The 15,102-nt window shown below is 30.8% G+C and overlaps 1 protein-coding gene across 19 annotated transcripts in view; it reads left to right on the top strand.

The window, feature by feature from the left end:
* LOC105482741 (protein kinase cAMP-activated catalytic subunit beta) overlaps positions 1-15,102 on the top strand; it is a 165,083-nt gene that overhangs the window by 109,205 nt on the left and 40,776 nt on the right. For all 19 annotated transcript variants that reach the window (XM_011743011.3, XM_011743006.3, XM_011743004.3 and 16 more), the window contains 4 exons: positions 2,873-2,934; positions 5,844-5,972; positions 7,671-7,769; positions 8,749-8,831. In XM_011743011.3, the coding sequence (XP_011741313.1) occupies positions 2,873-2,934; positions 5,844-5,972; positions 7,671-7,769; positions 8,749-8,831 (373 nt within the window). The remainder of the gene's footprint in view (positions 1-2,872; positions 2,935-5,843; positions 5,973-7,670; positions 7,770-8,748; positions 8,832-15,102) is intronic.

The following is a 15,102-nucleotide window of genomic DNA, read 5'->3' as shown; positions in this document are numbered from 1 at the left end:
TTAATTAGCTGCCAACACTTTATTTCAGTGGATAGAAATTATTTAAATTACCAGAGAAAAGAAAAGCATTTAGAAGCTACATCCACCAATATCTAATAAAACTCAAAGCAAATACATGTGGTTTTAGATTGCTTATTGTTTTAGGGTTACACATAATCCAATATATTGTGAAATATTTTATTTTTGGTAGATTTGTTATTAAAAGATGTGTATTTTGATTAACTTATATTTTTACAAAGATTAACTTTGTTAATCTTTGCACCTACATAGTACACATAAAAACTAGAGATTTCATATGTGTAAATATTGTTATATGAGAAAAAATGTTTCAGGAACAGGTTTTCCTCATGGAACTATTTAAGAACATCATACTTAGTGCCCATCCTTTAATGTACTCAAAAAGACAATCCCTTTACATGTTGAAGTAATTCACAAAATGTAATATTTTTGATTAATGCTCATTTCTGATAATTTTCACATAAGACCTTTATAAAAACGTTTACTTACTCTCTACAGTATTATTTGACAGTAAACTCAGGAACATTGATGAATACAGAGAATATTTTAAAGAATTTCTTGCATATTCTATTAGTCAATAAAACTAAATAATACCTGAAATTTTTCTTTTAGCTTATCACCAGGCAGGGAAAAGAAATTTTTTTCAACTTACCATCTTTGACAAATACTGTCAGTCCTTCCTTTGATCAGTTACTTTTTTCTTAACTCCAGATCCACTTAGCATAAAGTGACAGGAGAAACTGAAACAGGATGTTAAGTTTGTTTTTTTTACCTTCCTTGACTCTTTTCTTTGTCTCTAAATTATTTATACTCATGTAGGCATCTGGAGAGTTTATATTGCAACTTGATGTGCAAGTTCTATAAATAAAAGATAACTAAAAATATTTTTCAGAAGAAACAAGAGGTATATTTTGGGAATCACAAATTGTTTTTTCTTAAATGCCACAGTGCATGTTGCAATAAATTATGTTTTTAATTTAATTTATAGCCATCATGTCCAAGTGAATGCCATGTGCAGATATGTCTGCTCCATGTGAAAAAAAGAAAATCTTACCTATAAAACTACTCTTTTTCTTTTGTAACTAGCACTTTAATTTTTAGAAGCAAGGATGACTTGAACCATCCTAAATTCCAAGAAAAAATAACAATTTGGCCGGGCACAGTGACTCACACCTGTAATCCTAGCACTTTGGGAGGCTGAGCCAGAAAGTTCACTTGAGCTCAAAAGTTCAGTACAAGCCTGAGCAGCACAGTGAGACCCTCATCTCTACAAAAAATAAGAAAATTAGCCAGGCATGGTGATGCACATCTGTAGTCCCAGCTACTCAGGAGGCTGAGGTAGAAGGATTGCTTGAGCCTAGTAGTCTAGGCTCTAGTGGACTGTGATCATGCCACTGTACTCCAGCCTGAGTGACAGAGCAAGATCCAGTCTTAAAAAAAGTAATAAAAAGAAAAGAGAAAAATTTGCCACCCTTAATCCACCCCTCAGGAAGAATTACATTATATTTGGATGATTAGGTGAAATTCTTTGATTCATTGTTTAAGTGCATGAGATTTTCCTACAATGGGAAAGTTCTAGTTTAAAAATTATTTTTCTCAGCTTTTCTAAAATAGGCATTCTGAGAGTATTTTACAGTAAAATACAAAGGATACTTTATAGAAAGTACTAAAATAATGTCTTCAGAGATTCATACTCTAATGTTACTTAAAAACTAATGTCTGCTCTTGGAGCCTGTCATCATCATTTTGAAATCTCAAAACATTTAAAATGCCAGAAGCCTTTTTGGTTAGTAACGGTGTTTTCCCAAAGGTATGACATTGGTATGACATTTATAAAGGAGGAAAAATAAAGTATGTTTTAAAATAGGTACCTGTCTCACTTCAATACTACTGTATCATTGGGAATCTTAAAGAATCTGTGAGCCCCTCACTAGTATAGTCAGATTTTATTCTTATACCTAAAGATATGAACAACAATACATTTTGTTAATGCTATTTTATCTCTTTGGAATATTTTTCCTATTTGTTTTTAAACATCTGAAGTTGTTTTCTAAGATAGCTTTTGAAAATGGGGAAACTTTTAACTGGTTCATCACTTAATTTACAAATTTAAAACTTCAAACCATAGCTCTGTAAAATAATGTGGCTATTTTATACATACATTATTAATCAATATATAAACATTTGGTTTTGAATTGCTTTAGTTTACATTTTAAATTGAGTATTCAGACATTTAGTTTATGCTGCAAATTTAGAATAAGATTGTTAAACTGGATTTTTTGTTGTTGATGTTTTGTTCTGTTTTTAAGTCTTTGTTGGTGTCCTTTATGTGCTAGTCTGTGCTTTTATTTTTTCCCTTTGCCATTAGTAAAGAGAATACAAATCTAATACATAACATAAATCCTTACACCTGAAAACAACTCTTTATCAAAATCAACTATTTTTGAAATTCCACAAATCAGTAGGTTAATGTTCTCCAGATGTTTTAAATTCTTGTATCTAAAGGCTCTATTAATATCACTGATGGCGTTTTTACGTCACTATTTTGTCCTAAATTAATTTCTGACTTTCTTACATTACTTTCTGCTATGTTTTCAGGAACAGAATTTTTGTTATGACATTTGAAATTATCAAAGTGGTTTCCTTATAGAACAATATTAGAGTATCTTAGAGATTTGAGAAGGTTCTTAGAGATACTAAATAGCTCTTTAATGTATCATCGTGATAAATATACATTTTATCACAATAGATGACATGTCTTTTTTAAGCAAGAAAATATATGCAATATAAATATTCTTATACATATTGTAAATATTCTTACAAGATAAATTTGTTTTTATATGTATATTTTCAGTGAAAGAGTTTCTAGCCAAAGCCAAAGAAGACTTTTTGAAAAAATGGGAGAATCCAACTCAGGTAAGGAATATTTAGATTTTTCTACAATTAAAAACCTTGTGTTAATAAAATCATGATTCTTGCCTAAGAAATGTATTACTTCAGAAATTTTAATTTTCATGTGGTATTAGTAAACAGAAGCTTAAAATGAGAATTTTGCCATAGTTATACTTTGATGTATTAATTAATAATCTTAATGTATACCTAAATTACAGAAGGAACTAATTTCCAGTATAATACCTAATTATAAATTTGATACTGATTCCAAGTTGCTATAAAATCTTAATATTTTCAAATATATTAATTTTGAATCATGCCTTTGATAGCATACTTACAATTTTTATTAATTACAAAAATAAGAGTCCTTATGTACAGTTTAAAATTCTCAATCATAGAGAGTTTGGCTATCAACAACATCCCTGGTAGATGGGCATCTTTTTTATCATCATTTTGATGGGGTATGTTCTATATTGTTTAAGTATTTTAGATCTTAACTAGGATCTAAAAACTGTATGTAAAAAGCCATCTATACTTTATAAAAATAATATTTTTGGAGTTATAAATAATGAATGAATTTTAATAGTAAATTAAATTTTGTTATACTTCAAGTTCTGGGATGCATATGCAGAACATGCAGGTTTGTTACATAGGTATAAACGTGCCATGGTGGTTGCTGCATCCTTCAACCCATCATCTACATTAGGTATTTCTCCTAGTGCTATCCCTCCCCTAACCCCCCACCCCGCAACAGGCCCCAGTGTGTGATGTTCCCCTCCATATCCATGTGTTCTCATTGTTCAACTCCCACTTATGAGTAAGAACATAAAGGTCAAAAAAAAAAAAGAAGTCATTATTTGAAAAAGATATTTGCATACGCATGCTTATAGTAGCACAATTCACAATTGCAAAATTGTGGAACCAACCCAAATGCCCATCAGTCAACGAATGGATAAAGAAACTATGATAGAATACTATGCAGCCATAAAAAAGAATGAATTAACACATTTGCAGTGACCTAGATGAGATGAGATTGGAGACTATTATTCTAAGTGAAGTAACTCAGGAATGGAAAACCAAACATCATATGTTCTCACTGTTACGTGGGAGCTAAGCCATGAGGACACAAAGGCATAAGAATGATATAATGGACTTTTGGCACTTGGTTCGGGGAGAATGGGAGGGAGGTAAGGGATAAAACACTACAAATATGGTGCAATGTATAATGCTTAAGTGATGGATGCACCAAAATTTCACAAATCATCATTAAAGAACTTACTCATGTAACCAAATACCACCTGTACCCCAATAACTTATGGAAAAACAAAAAATATTATAACCAAAAAAATTAAATTTTGAAGGTCTTTTCTTTCTAGCTCAAAAGTTTTTATTTCAAGTATTTTCTCACTGAAGAATTCTAAGTAAATGTTTCTTAAAGATGCCATTACTACCAAGATTTAGAGTATGACCTATAAGTTAAAACATAGCCACAAAGATTAAACATTGTGATTACAAAGTATTAGACATTGTATAACATGAAACAATAAGAGAGGTAAGGAAGATAACGTATTTTTATAATACAAATAAAAGCAATGAAAAAAGCATAAAGAGCAGAAACACATATTCTGTTGTCTGTTAATAAAATTTGTTTTCATTATTTGGTTGGGACTATGGTGAACATTTTAATCCACCTATGTTGATAAAACCTAAACTTAAATATTAATTCAGTCAGAATTAGAAGAGCTTTTTGTGTTGATAAAAAAATCTTATAACTACTTGAAATTATTTTAAATTTTAAGCTGCAAAATCAAAATATGATGAAAACAAGTTATAAGTGAAACAGAATTGCCTGCTCTCTGTAATGATCCAACAGGAAGCTAAAATGGGTCTCAAAAGGCAAGGTTTGATTTGAAATACAGATAAAATCCAACTACAGTGAACTGTAATACCTATACAGATTCCTCACTGGATAAAGAATCATATTGCATCACATTTTTCTCAAGCTAAACACTATATACTGGGCCTTCAGAATATTTTTCTGATATTTTCATGGAGTTCTTTGCAATGAAACCTATTAAACAAAAGGGTTAGCAATTACTACTTGTTGCCATTTAACACATAATTTGTTCCTAATAATTTTCATTTTGTTGTGGCAGGAACAAATTTAATAGATTGATGCCTCCAATTATTTGCTTCTGTGCTGTAGTCAAAGCCAAACAAAGATGTTTCCTTATAACAAAACATCTATTCAAGAAAAAAAGAGTCTGATTATTGTTCTGGGATGCTGGCTTTTGGTTCTTTGTAGAATGAGGAATTCTTCTTTCCTTATTGTTATTGTTTTAGATAATGCTGTAGTTTTATAACATAAAGAGAGAAAGCCACTAGGCTCTCTCATGCTGCTATTATCTTGTTCTATAAGCTTATATAAAGACAGAAATGAAGCAAGACTGATTTCTTCACAGGTAACTTTAGTGAAAGAGCTCTGATCCCTCAGTTTATCTATTCATTACAGTTATTTGCAAGTGCATTAAGTCTGTATGGCTTCTATGACTCTTTGTCAGTATGCCTCTGGTCAGTTTGTAATTATTAAAATATGAAACTCATTTATCGGAAGTTCAGTACTAAGATTAAAGTCCAATACTAGAAATGCATATTGGAATATAATCCTTAATATTTCAGCTGAGGCTCTTATTTCCTCCTATTACTATTATGCTCTGTTTTCCAATACATTCTGTCCTCAGATATTAAATCCCTTCTTGTTCAAAGGGAAAAATAGAATCGATAAACTGGAATCTCAATAGCCTTTTTGTATTGCTTTTAAATGGATAGTTATAAATGGGATTATCCATTATGATTATGTATTATTAAAGCATTTATAATTCCCATAGTGTTTTTATGAGAATTTTAAGTTTTATTTATGTATTTACATATAGAATAATGCCGGACTTGAAGATTTTGAAAGGAAAAAAACCCTTGGAACAGGTTCATTTGGAAGAGTCATGTTGGTAAAACACAAAGCTACTGAACAGTATTATGCCATGAAGATCTTAGATAAGCAGAAGGTGAGTGTATTTGTTGTTATTTACTTTCAGGGTAAACTTTAGTTTTATCAGCCAGACTATTAAACAGATTCAGTATAATGACTTACCATTGACACCTTCAAATAATTATATTATTAAATTTAATTTTTATTCCTATTTTTTGTAACTATATGATGCATAGTTAATATACATTCAGCCTTTCCATATCCATGGGTTCCACATCCATGGATTTAACCAATCACAGATTGAAGATATTTGGGAAAAAAATTACATCTATACCTAACATGTACAGACTTTTGTTTCTTGTTATTTTTCCCTAAACAATACAGTGTAACAACCCTTTACATAGAATTTAAAATATATCAGGTATTATAAGTAATCTAGAGATGATTTAAAGTATCTGGAGAGTGTGTATAGGTTTTATGCAAAGCCTCTGTCATTTTATATAAGGGATTTGAGCACCTGGGCATTTTGGTTTCTGCTGTAGGTCCTGGAACCAACCCCCAGGGATACTGATGGACAACTGTAATTTATTGTGACAATTATGGACTAATTTGTTTTCTAACTATTACAGAAGTTAAAATGTGTACAGTAGTGACCAAACCACTTCATGTTACAGATTTTGAAAACCTGAGGCCCAAAGATTTGAAAGCATCTCCAGAGTCAGAAAGTTAGTTAAATAGAAGGCCTAGATTAAAACACAGATTGACTCCTACTCAATTTTTTTGCTCAGTATTATCAGTATACTCCTAATTTTATATATTAATACCTGGCTGCTATCTTTAATTACTTTTATTATTTATGTTTAACTTCTTGACATCTGTGACTGTCCTCACATTGACCATTAGACTCTGGCAAGAAAGTATGCCACCTTCTAATGATTTACACATATAAAAGAAAATTATTTATATGTCTTGCTAAGGTCACCACTTTTAAAATTCAAAATAGAATCACATATGGAATAGAATTACAATCTTCGTGAAGTCAAGATAAATTACTTTCCCCTTCTATTGAATAGAAAATCTAGAGGAAGCCTAAGTCTGAATGACCTAGGATACAAAGATAGTTTTTGTTAAAAAGGTAGTTTTTCCCCCAATATTTTGTGCATCCTCTTCTATAGCGATATAAAATAAATTTTTAGAATTTATACCTATATTTATTTAGATATTATAAAATGAAAATTGTTCATTTTTACTCACTATTTTTCAATTATGGGCTTTCTCTTCATTCTTAATTTTCTTATTCATCTTCTGAAGTATTTAAAGTCAGTATCTAGTTATTGCAGAGATTTGAGCCAGCTTTTACAGAGGACTTTGAGTGATTAGGACGTTAGTATTTTCACATTAATTTTTAAATTACTTTAAGTAATTATATAGATATATGTTTATTTAAGTATAATTGACATAACTAATTTTTAAAGTAATTTCTTATGGGTTTGTTTCTTATTCCTACTTAGCTCTCACTTCTTAATTGAAACTGTAGTTGATCTTCCTAAGACCAAGTTTTAAATCCTCTATTAGGTTTTTATTTGAATCCTGTTATTAAAAGTAATGGCAAAAACCACAATTACTTAAGCACCAACCTAATAGTTGGTAATTGTTATTCTCTTCCTTATCCAATTCTAACAATTTTCCTTATCCAAGTTTATTACATTTTTTAAGTGATAACTTTTTGATTTTGCTTAAATACATAAAAGAAATATTTATCTCTCAATTACAGGTTGTTAAACTGAAGCAAATAGAGCATACTTTGAATGAGAAAAGAATATTACAGGCAGTGAATTTTCCTTTCCTTGTTCGACTGGAGTATGCTTTTAAGGTAAATTTTAGTAATATCTAAATAAGATACTTTCAACCTAATATGCTTTTTTTAAGATGAAACTATAAATAGGATTCTAAACCAGATGATAAACCTAAAAAATATAAATAAACAAAACAAATACCTCTCAAGTTTGTGTAATTAAATCCTATTGTGCTTATAACTTAGGTAACATTTGAAAAGGTTTTGATTCTCCCTGGAGAAATTGTTCAAAGGTGATACATGCAATTCTTCATGAGATGGTATTACAAAAAGAATTACTCCAATTTATCAAAAACCATAGGGATATCTTATTAAACAATTCTTATGCAAATTCATATACCCAACACATTTTCTACTTTTATTAAGCCCTTTTTGCCACTATCTCATCTTCTTTTACTTAGTAATTTGAGTTCTAGTCTTTTCACTTATACAAAGCTGAATAATTTTTGTTCCATTATTTAAGTGTCTGAAAAATTGTATAAGAGTTATTATTTAAATTGGCCACTTTTCAGCTCTTCGGAATGATACTGGCATCTTTCTGCAATATTTAATCATATGAAACATTTTAATCTTTTTTCTCCTTTATTCTTTAAATTAAATTAAGACCTATGTATTTAAAATATTAAAACCATTAATCTTTTATACATAAAGTGTAAATATTCTTACTTTTTCAAATTGTTTTTTAACTTTGTTATTCTTTTGCATATATTATAGCATTATTTCTTTGCCTGAGTGTTTAATTGTTCAAGAACTAGATGTTCTCTGCAAGAAAAGGAAGAGCAAAAGTCCCAGACTAATTTGTGGCAAAAATAACTAGGAGGGGAAAAATATGAGTGTCTCTGTATAGAAAAACTAGAGCATGTTCCATTTATTCTTTATTTCTCAAAGTTATTAATCTGTCAGAAAGATGTTAAATTTTTCTAATTCAACATGGTATAATATTGAAATAATTTTGACCTAAGTTGAATAATTGTATTTCCTTTTTATTTGTTCATAGGATAATTCTAATTTATACATGGTTATGGAATATGTCCCTGGGGGTGAAATGTTTTCACATCTAAGAAGAATTGGAAGGTTCAGGTAACTAATGCTTTTGTCTTCTTCAAATCTTTATAGGCTTGTGTTGTTTAACCAGATTTTTAAGTTGATGCCAATATCAAAAACTTATTTTGTTTGATTAATATTTTGGCCATTTGAAGCATTAGGTGGAAACAAAGAGGCCACATCATACACAAGTTTTAAAATTCAAATAAAAGGACTTCGAAGCCAATTTAAATGTTATACTATTGGTAGATATTGTGAGGGTCCACTACTTGAATAGTTTTCAGAAAATGCAAAAATTAATTGAATTTTAAAATATCAACATTTATTAAACAAATATTAATAATACAACTCTAGGACAGAGGATTGTTTTAAGGATGAAGATGGAAAATAAATATATAGAGAAATAATAATAATGGTATTATGGTAATAAGATTATAAAAGTTTGTTTTTCACAAATTTAATTCTCCTTAAAGTTCTTGCAAACTTTAGTTTTTAAAATACATACATAATTTAACAGGAGTTTGTACCTCATCAGGTTATGACTAATAAGATCTCACAGTTATTAAAATAGGTTATAGAATCTGATAGTTTTGCCTGTACGTAATAGTTTGTAAGCTTCTACTATTCATTAATAATCACTAATAGAATAAAGCTAAAATAAAAAACAGATACAACTTCATTCAGTATAGTATGTTGAAGTCAAAAATGTAGAGACAAATCTCTAAATTCAACATTTTATTGAGGAAGCAAGAATTGCAGTTTGAGGCATATACACAGACTAGGTGGTCTTCAATGTGTCTACAAAACAAAGAAAAGGTTGGAGGTTTTATAAAAATAAATTTTATATTTATTTGTTTGGAAACAAAGTTTACTAGCACTAGTTAAGTTTTGGGGAGCTGGCAAGCTCTGATTGGTGAGTGACGGTGGGGGGTCAAACTCGGCTAAGAATTGCAGTAGATTGTCTCAGTAGCTGTTAGAGAAAACTGGTTTCAGGTTACAATGGGCAGTTTCAGCAGCTAGGCTTGTGGAAAATTTAATTCTTTTTTTTTTTTTTTTTTTTCTTTTTCTGAGACAGTCTCCCTCTGTTGCCCAGGCTGGAGTACAGTGGTGCCATTTTGACTTACTGCAACCTTTGCCTCCTGGGTTCCAGTGATTCTCTTGCCACAGTCACCCGAGTAGCTGGAACTAGAGGTGCCCGCCACCACATCCGGCTAATTTTCATATTTTTGGTAGAGACAGGGTTTCACCATGTTGGCCAGGCTGGTCTTGAACTCCTGATCTCAAGTGATCCACCCTCCTTGGCCTCCCAAAGTGCTGGGATTACAGGTGTGAGCTACCACACCTGGCCTTAATTCTTGGAGCAGGTGCTGTGTGCCCTGAGTGCTTTATTCCCCTGGCCCCTCAACTCTGATTTATTTGGGTATGATGAGAATGACTAATTTGTGTAATCAGCTTTCACATTTTTCCCTTTTGATCAAGATCTTTCTCTGAAAGCATTGCTTATCAACCATCTTGAAGTTAGGCTTAATTATTCCTTGGTTCTGGGATGGACTTGTTCTAGTTGTCTCTGTCACACATATGAGAGAAGGTATTGTGGGGTTCTATGTAGGGACCTGGGCCACATTCAAGTAACCAAGAGGCCAGAAGGAAAATTTTTCTCAAAGTAGATTTTTGTCTGGAGTCCAGCATCGAATTCCTTCTTTTCACTTCTATGGGTATTAGCAATCATCTTTAAGTGTTGGGTTAATGTTATTCTGTTGGGACGGCTGCCTTTACAAAGATTAGATAGGCACTAAGAACAAAGCTTACAAATGATAGTACAAAAAAATTAACAGTATAGTGAAATTTATTTGTGCAGTGCTTTGGAACTAAAGCCCGGGCCTAAGGGCAAAACACTAAACAAATCAAAGGACCAGGGGGAAACTGGTAAGACCTACTATAGCCATTGACTAACATTTTATGACTGGGTTGAACTAAAGCAGAGAATGCCAGACTTTGCAAGAGGAACCACCAGCAAAATTAAACAAAAAATTGTGTTAAGGATATTGTCAATGTTGTGGACTAGATGAACTGAAACAATTTCTTAAGTCAGGTTTTGTCAATGGCTATAGCAGGTCTCACCAGTACCTATAACAATTACTGATTGTGAATTTTAAATTACAATATTATTTGGTTAAGTGAAAAAGACAGGCATTAAGAGGGGTAAGAGTTTCACTACAATATGGAGTCCTGTTCCAATGTCTTGAGAAAAGCTGTTCACACCATGGAAAACATCAATTTTCTTGGCCTTGTTTACAGTTTAAATGTCTCTGGCTATGACTTTGGGCAGTTTGATGAACTTACTTTGTGGCCCATACATCAGGCATGAGACTTGTTTCTTAAAATTTACATAGTTTCAGCTTACAGGGCTTCAGGAACAGAGCGGTTCTCATTTTAACAACTTTATGGAAGAAAGTTCGATTGGAGTAACCTAGAAGAATTGAGGACCTTGTCTAGTCCATAAGTAGATAACAAGACTCAAAAGTAATATACAGACTTAAAGTCTAATAACAGGTATATTAAGTTATTCTTTAGAAACAACTTTTTTCTCTACATTGATTACATAGGAATCTTGGATTTAAAAACCTCTTGAGGCAAGGAAGCCGAACCAAGGCAGTCTTAGATTTTACTTACAGTGTTAAGGTTCCTGGTCCTGCCAGGAAGTAACAGTTTTTATTTCCTTATTGTAATGCTGAGAAATCCTTGAAGTCAGGCCTTTTATGCACTTTTAAAATATGACAGTTCAGTTAGAGCCTTAGTAATATAATCAGTGTTTTCCATTGTATTCTGCTATAAAGAGAGAGCAGATTTTTATGGACTTATGCAAATAGTCATATTCCCATAAAAGTACTTACAACTAATTTTTGAATTAATAAGGAGAAAAAAAAAACAAATGCTTTTATCTTTATTTTTAAAAAAATATACTTTACCAAATTGGTATAAATTATAAATAGCTTAAGAGATAAAATTTTTTAAACCTCGAAACCAAAATATTTAAGAACTAACAATATTTTAAATGAAAGTTATGAAAATATTATTTTTTCATCAATTATTTAAGTTCATGTAATTTTTGTTCTGCTTGATCTTTATTAGTATTTTCATGTACTCATCTTTTTTTATTAGGGTTCTAGAAATTTTTATTTAGTCTGGTGATCTTAAAGCTATTAAAAGCCTGTATTTAAGAGTACTTGTTGGGGTCTTTTCTATGAATCTAATTGTAAATAATTTTGAGAATTCAAAATAATAACTCTGGATGACAACAATCTAGAATAGCCAGATTGGGTTAGAATGGGTAAAAATCTGATGAAAGTTTACAGTTAACAAGTAAACTTAGTTATTTCTATTATATTTAGCATTTTAAGGCAATAACCAGAAATTAATAACATTAATTTCTATGAATTTATATAATTTTTGAAACATTCATATGAACAACATAGCCATAAATGCAACTAAAAGAGCTAGTATCACATCATTTATACAATGTCTCTTATATAATTTAAAAATAAATCTAATTCTTTAATATGTCTGCAAGATGATCTCTATGTTTTCGAATGTTTTCCAAGGGCCCAGCTGGAAAATCCCAAAGCTAATTCTAGATTAAGAACACTTAATTTAGGGTTTGATTTTTGGGAAGTTTGTTAAACATCTTTAAAGACTCAAAACACTTGGTCAAAACAGAGTAACAGGTCACTGTAAAATAATAGTCATTTATTTAACCAGAGTGATAATCAAAAGACATCAGATATAATACAGAAAGTTACATGAATGTAAAAACTTTTATTATTTTAAAGCTCAGTTTTTCTGAGTAATGAAGAACCTGATAAAAACAATATAGGATATTATCTTGATAAAATATAAAATCTAGTTTTTTAGACAAATTACCAAAATGGTAAAGAAAAATCTTCTGCAGTATGCTCATTTTTTCATATTTCTTTTTCCCATTTAGAGCTTTCCATTAAAGAAATTATCAATCACCTGAAAGTTGACTGAGTACTTGAATTTAATCAGACACAGGAAGAATGTGTCCAGGGTTAAGAGTGTACATTGTATTATAGAAAAATATGAACAAGAAGAAGACTATCTTGAGCAGGGAAATACATGGTTGTCAGTAACAGCATGAGAAACTTCCTGGTTACATGAAATAATACAAACATATCAAGAAGAGCCAAGAATATAGATTCAAATTATACTGGAAGAAAACATTGCTTTTCTAGGCCTTTCAGATAAACATGTCAGCATCAGGCCATAACAGAGTTCAAACTGGAAAAAAAAAAAAAAGTTCTAGGAGTTGAGGAAAAAGGTTGAAGGAGAGAGTTATCACCCCAGCCAAGCAAAAAGATACACCTTTTCAAGGAAAAGAAGGGGGTGTATGACCTTCAAATCATGTGTAGTGTGATACAGCAAAAGTCGAACTTCTGAAATATAAATTTCAAAAGGAAAACTTTACCTCAAGAAATGGAATTACTATTTTCAATGAAGAGGACAGCATTTCAAACCTAAAACTAGGGAAATTAATTAGATCTCAGGAAGAAATGTGGCAGAAATAGAAACTGCACTTGGGAAGATGGCTGTCAAAGAAACAGATTTTATAATTGAAAATCACAACCTTTTGCAGTATTATTGAGAGTAGATGGATACTTCAAGAAAGCTTTGTTGTTTTAAATATAGAGAGCCAGACTCTGGTCCTTGACACCAATCATTAATTTTTAGAAAAACATGTAAACAATTTTCCTTTCCAATTTCTTTCCCTAACGATTTACACATAAAACTTCTTTCATATGGCCCATCCTTTCATTTTTCCAAACCCCCAGTTTTAATCTTATAATTTTCCTTTTCTTCTTCCTCTGTTTTTGGAACAGACAATCATTTTACTTTAGGAAAAATATTTACCACCTAATATACTTTTCATACAACATAATTTTTTCTTACATTCATATTTTGCCTACTATACCTCAATATACTTAAACTTTTTATAAAATTTAAAAACCCAACAAGGGATTTGTATTTATTTAGTAATTTGTTTTAGTTTTTAATCTTATTTTGATATGGCCCAGACATCTAATAAGTATCTTATTATTTAGTTTAATATAACATAACTGTAAGACTTTAAATTTACATGAATAGTTTATTTATAAATGTTTATTTAATTTACATTCACCTAATTTATTCATTTTTATTAATTATGCCTGGATTACCTATGAAAATTGAGATATTAGGCAGAGTCATTATTTTAAGTTATTTTTATTAGCCAATTTTATAGCCTGTTAATATCAAATGTTTACCTAAATAAGAATTTAAAGTTAGATACATGACTTTTCTATCAATAACTCAGAAGATACAGATGTTTATTAAATCAATAATATTAAATTAATCTTATTTATTACACAAAGATCCTTTTGTTTTAGTCTGGGTTTATAGCTTCAGGACCTTAAGAAATTTATCAGAGGCAAATATAAAACTCTCTGACCAGGAAATCTAGGCAAAAATCTATGTTGACAATTTTGAAGACATTTCTAATTGTATTTTATTAATAATTTTTTAGTATAGTTAAGTCTTGTTGAATTGAACCCTTGATCTTTATGTAATGCCCTTCTTTGTCTTTCCTGATCATTTAAGTTCCATTTTATTGTATGTAAGAATAGACTCCTGTTCTTTTTTGTTTTCTGTTTCCATGGTAGTTCTTTCCCCATCCCTTTACTTTGAGCTTGTGAGTGTCTACAGGTGAGATGGGCCTCTTAAAGAGAGCAGACAGTTGGGACTTTTCTTTTTATCCAGCTTGCCTCTCTCTGCCTTTTAAGTGGATCATTTAGACCATTTACATTCAGTGTTAGTAGTGATATGTGAGATTTTGATCCTGTCATTATATTACCAGCTGACTGCTTTGCAGACTTGATTGTGTAGTTGCTTTTTATTATCTGTGGGCTATGAGCTTAAGTGTGTTTTTGTGGTAGCAGGTATTCATCTTTCATTTCCATGTTTAGGACTCCCTTAAGGACCACTTGTAAGGCTGATCTGGTGGTAATGAATTCCCTTAGTGTTTGCTTGTCTGAGAAAGATTTTATTTCTCCTTCACTTATGCAGCTTAATTTAGTGGGATATTCAATTCTTAGATGAAATTTTTTTTCTTTGAGGATGCTGAAAATAGGCCCCAATCTTTTTCAGATTGTAAGGTATAAGCTGAGAGGTCCATCAGATGCACGTGATGGAATTCCCTCTGTAAGTGACCTGACATTTCTCTGCAGCTGCCTTCAAGTTAAATGTGGTATAT

Source organism: Macaca nemestrina, chromosome 1 (assembly GCF_043159975.1).
Source record: "Macaca nemestrina isolate mMacNem1 chromosome 1, mMacNem.hap1, whole genome shotgun sequence".
In the NCBI taxonomy this organism is placed as follows: Eukaryota; Metazoa; Chordata; class Mammalia; order Primates; family Cercopithecidae; genus Macaca; species Macaca nemestrina.
The sequence above is the reverse complement of the archived record's forward strand: the minus strand, read 5'-3'. Positions and strand labels throughout refer to the sequence as shown.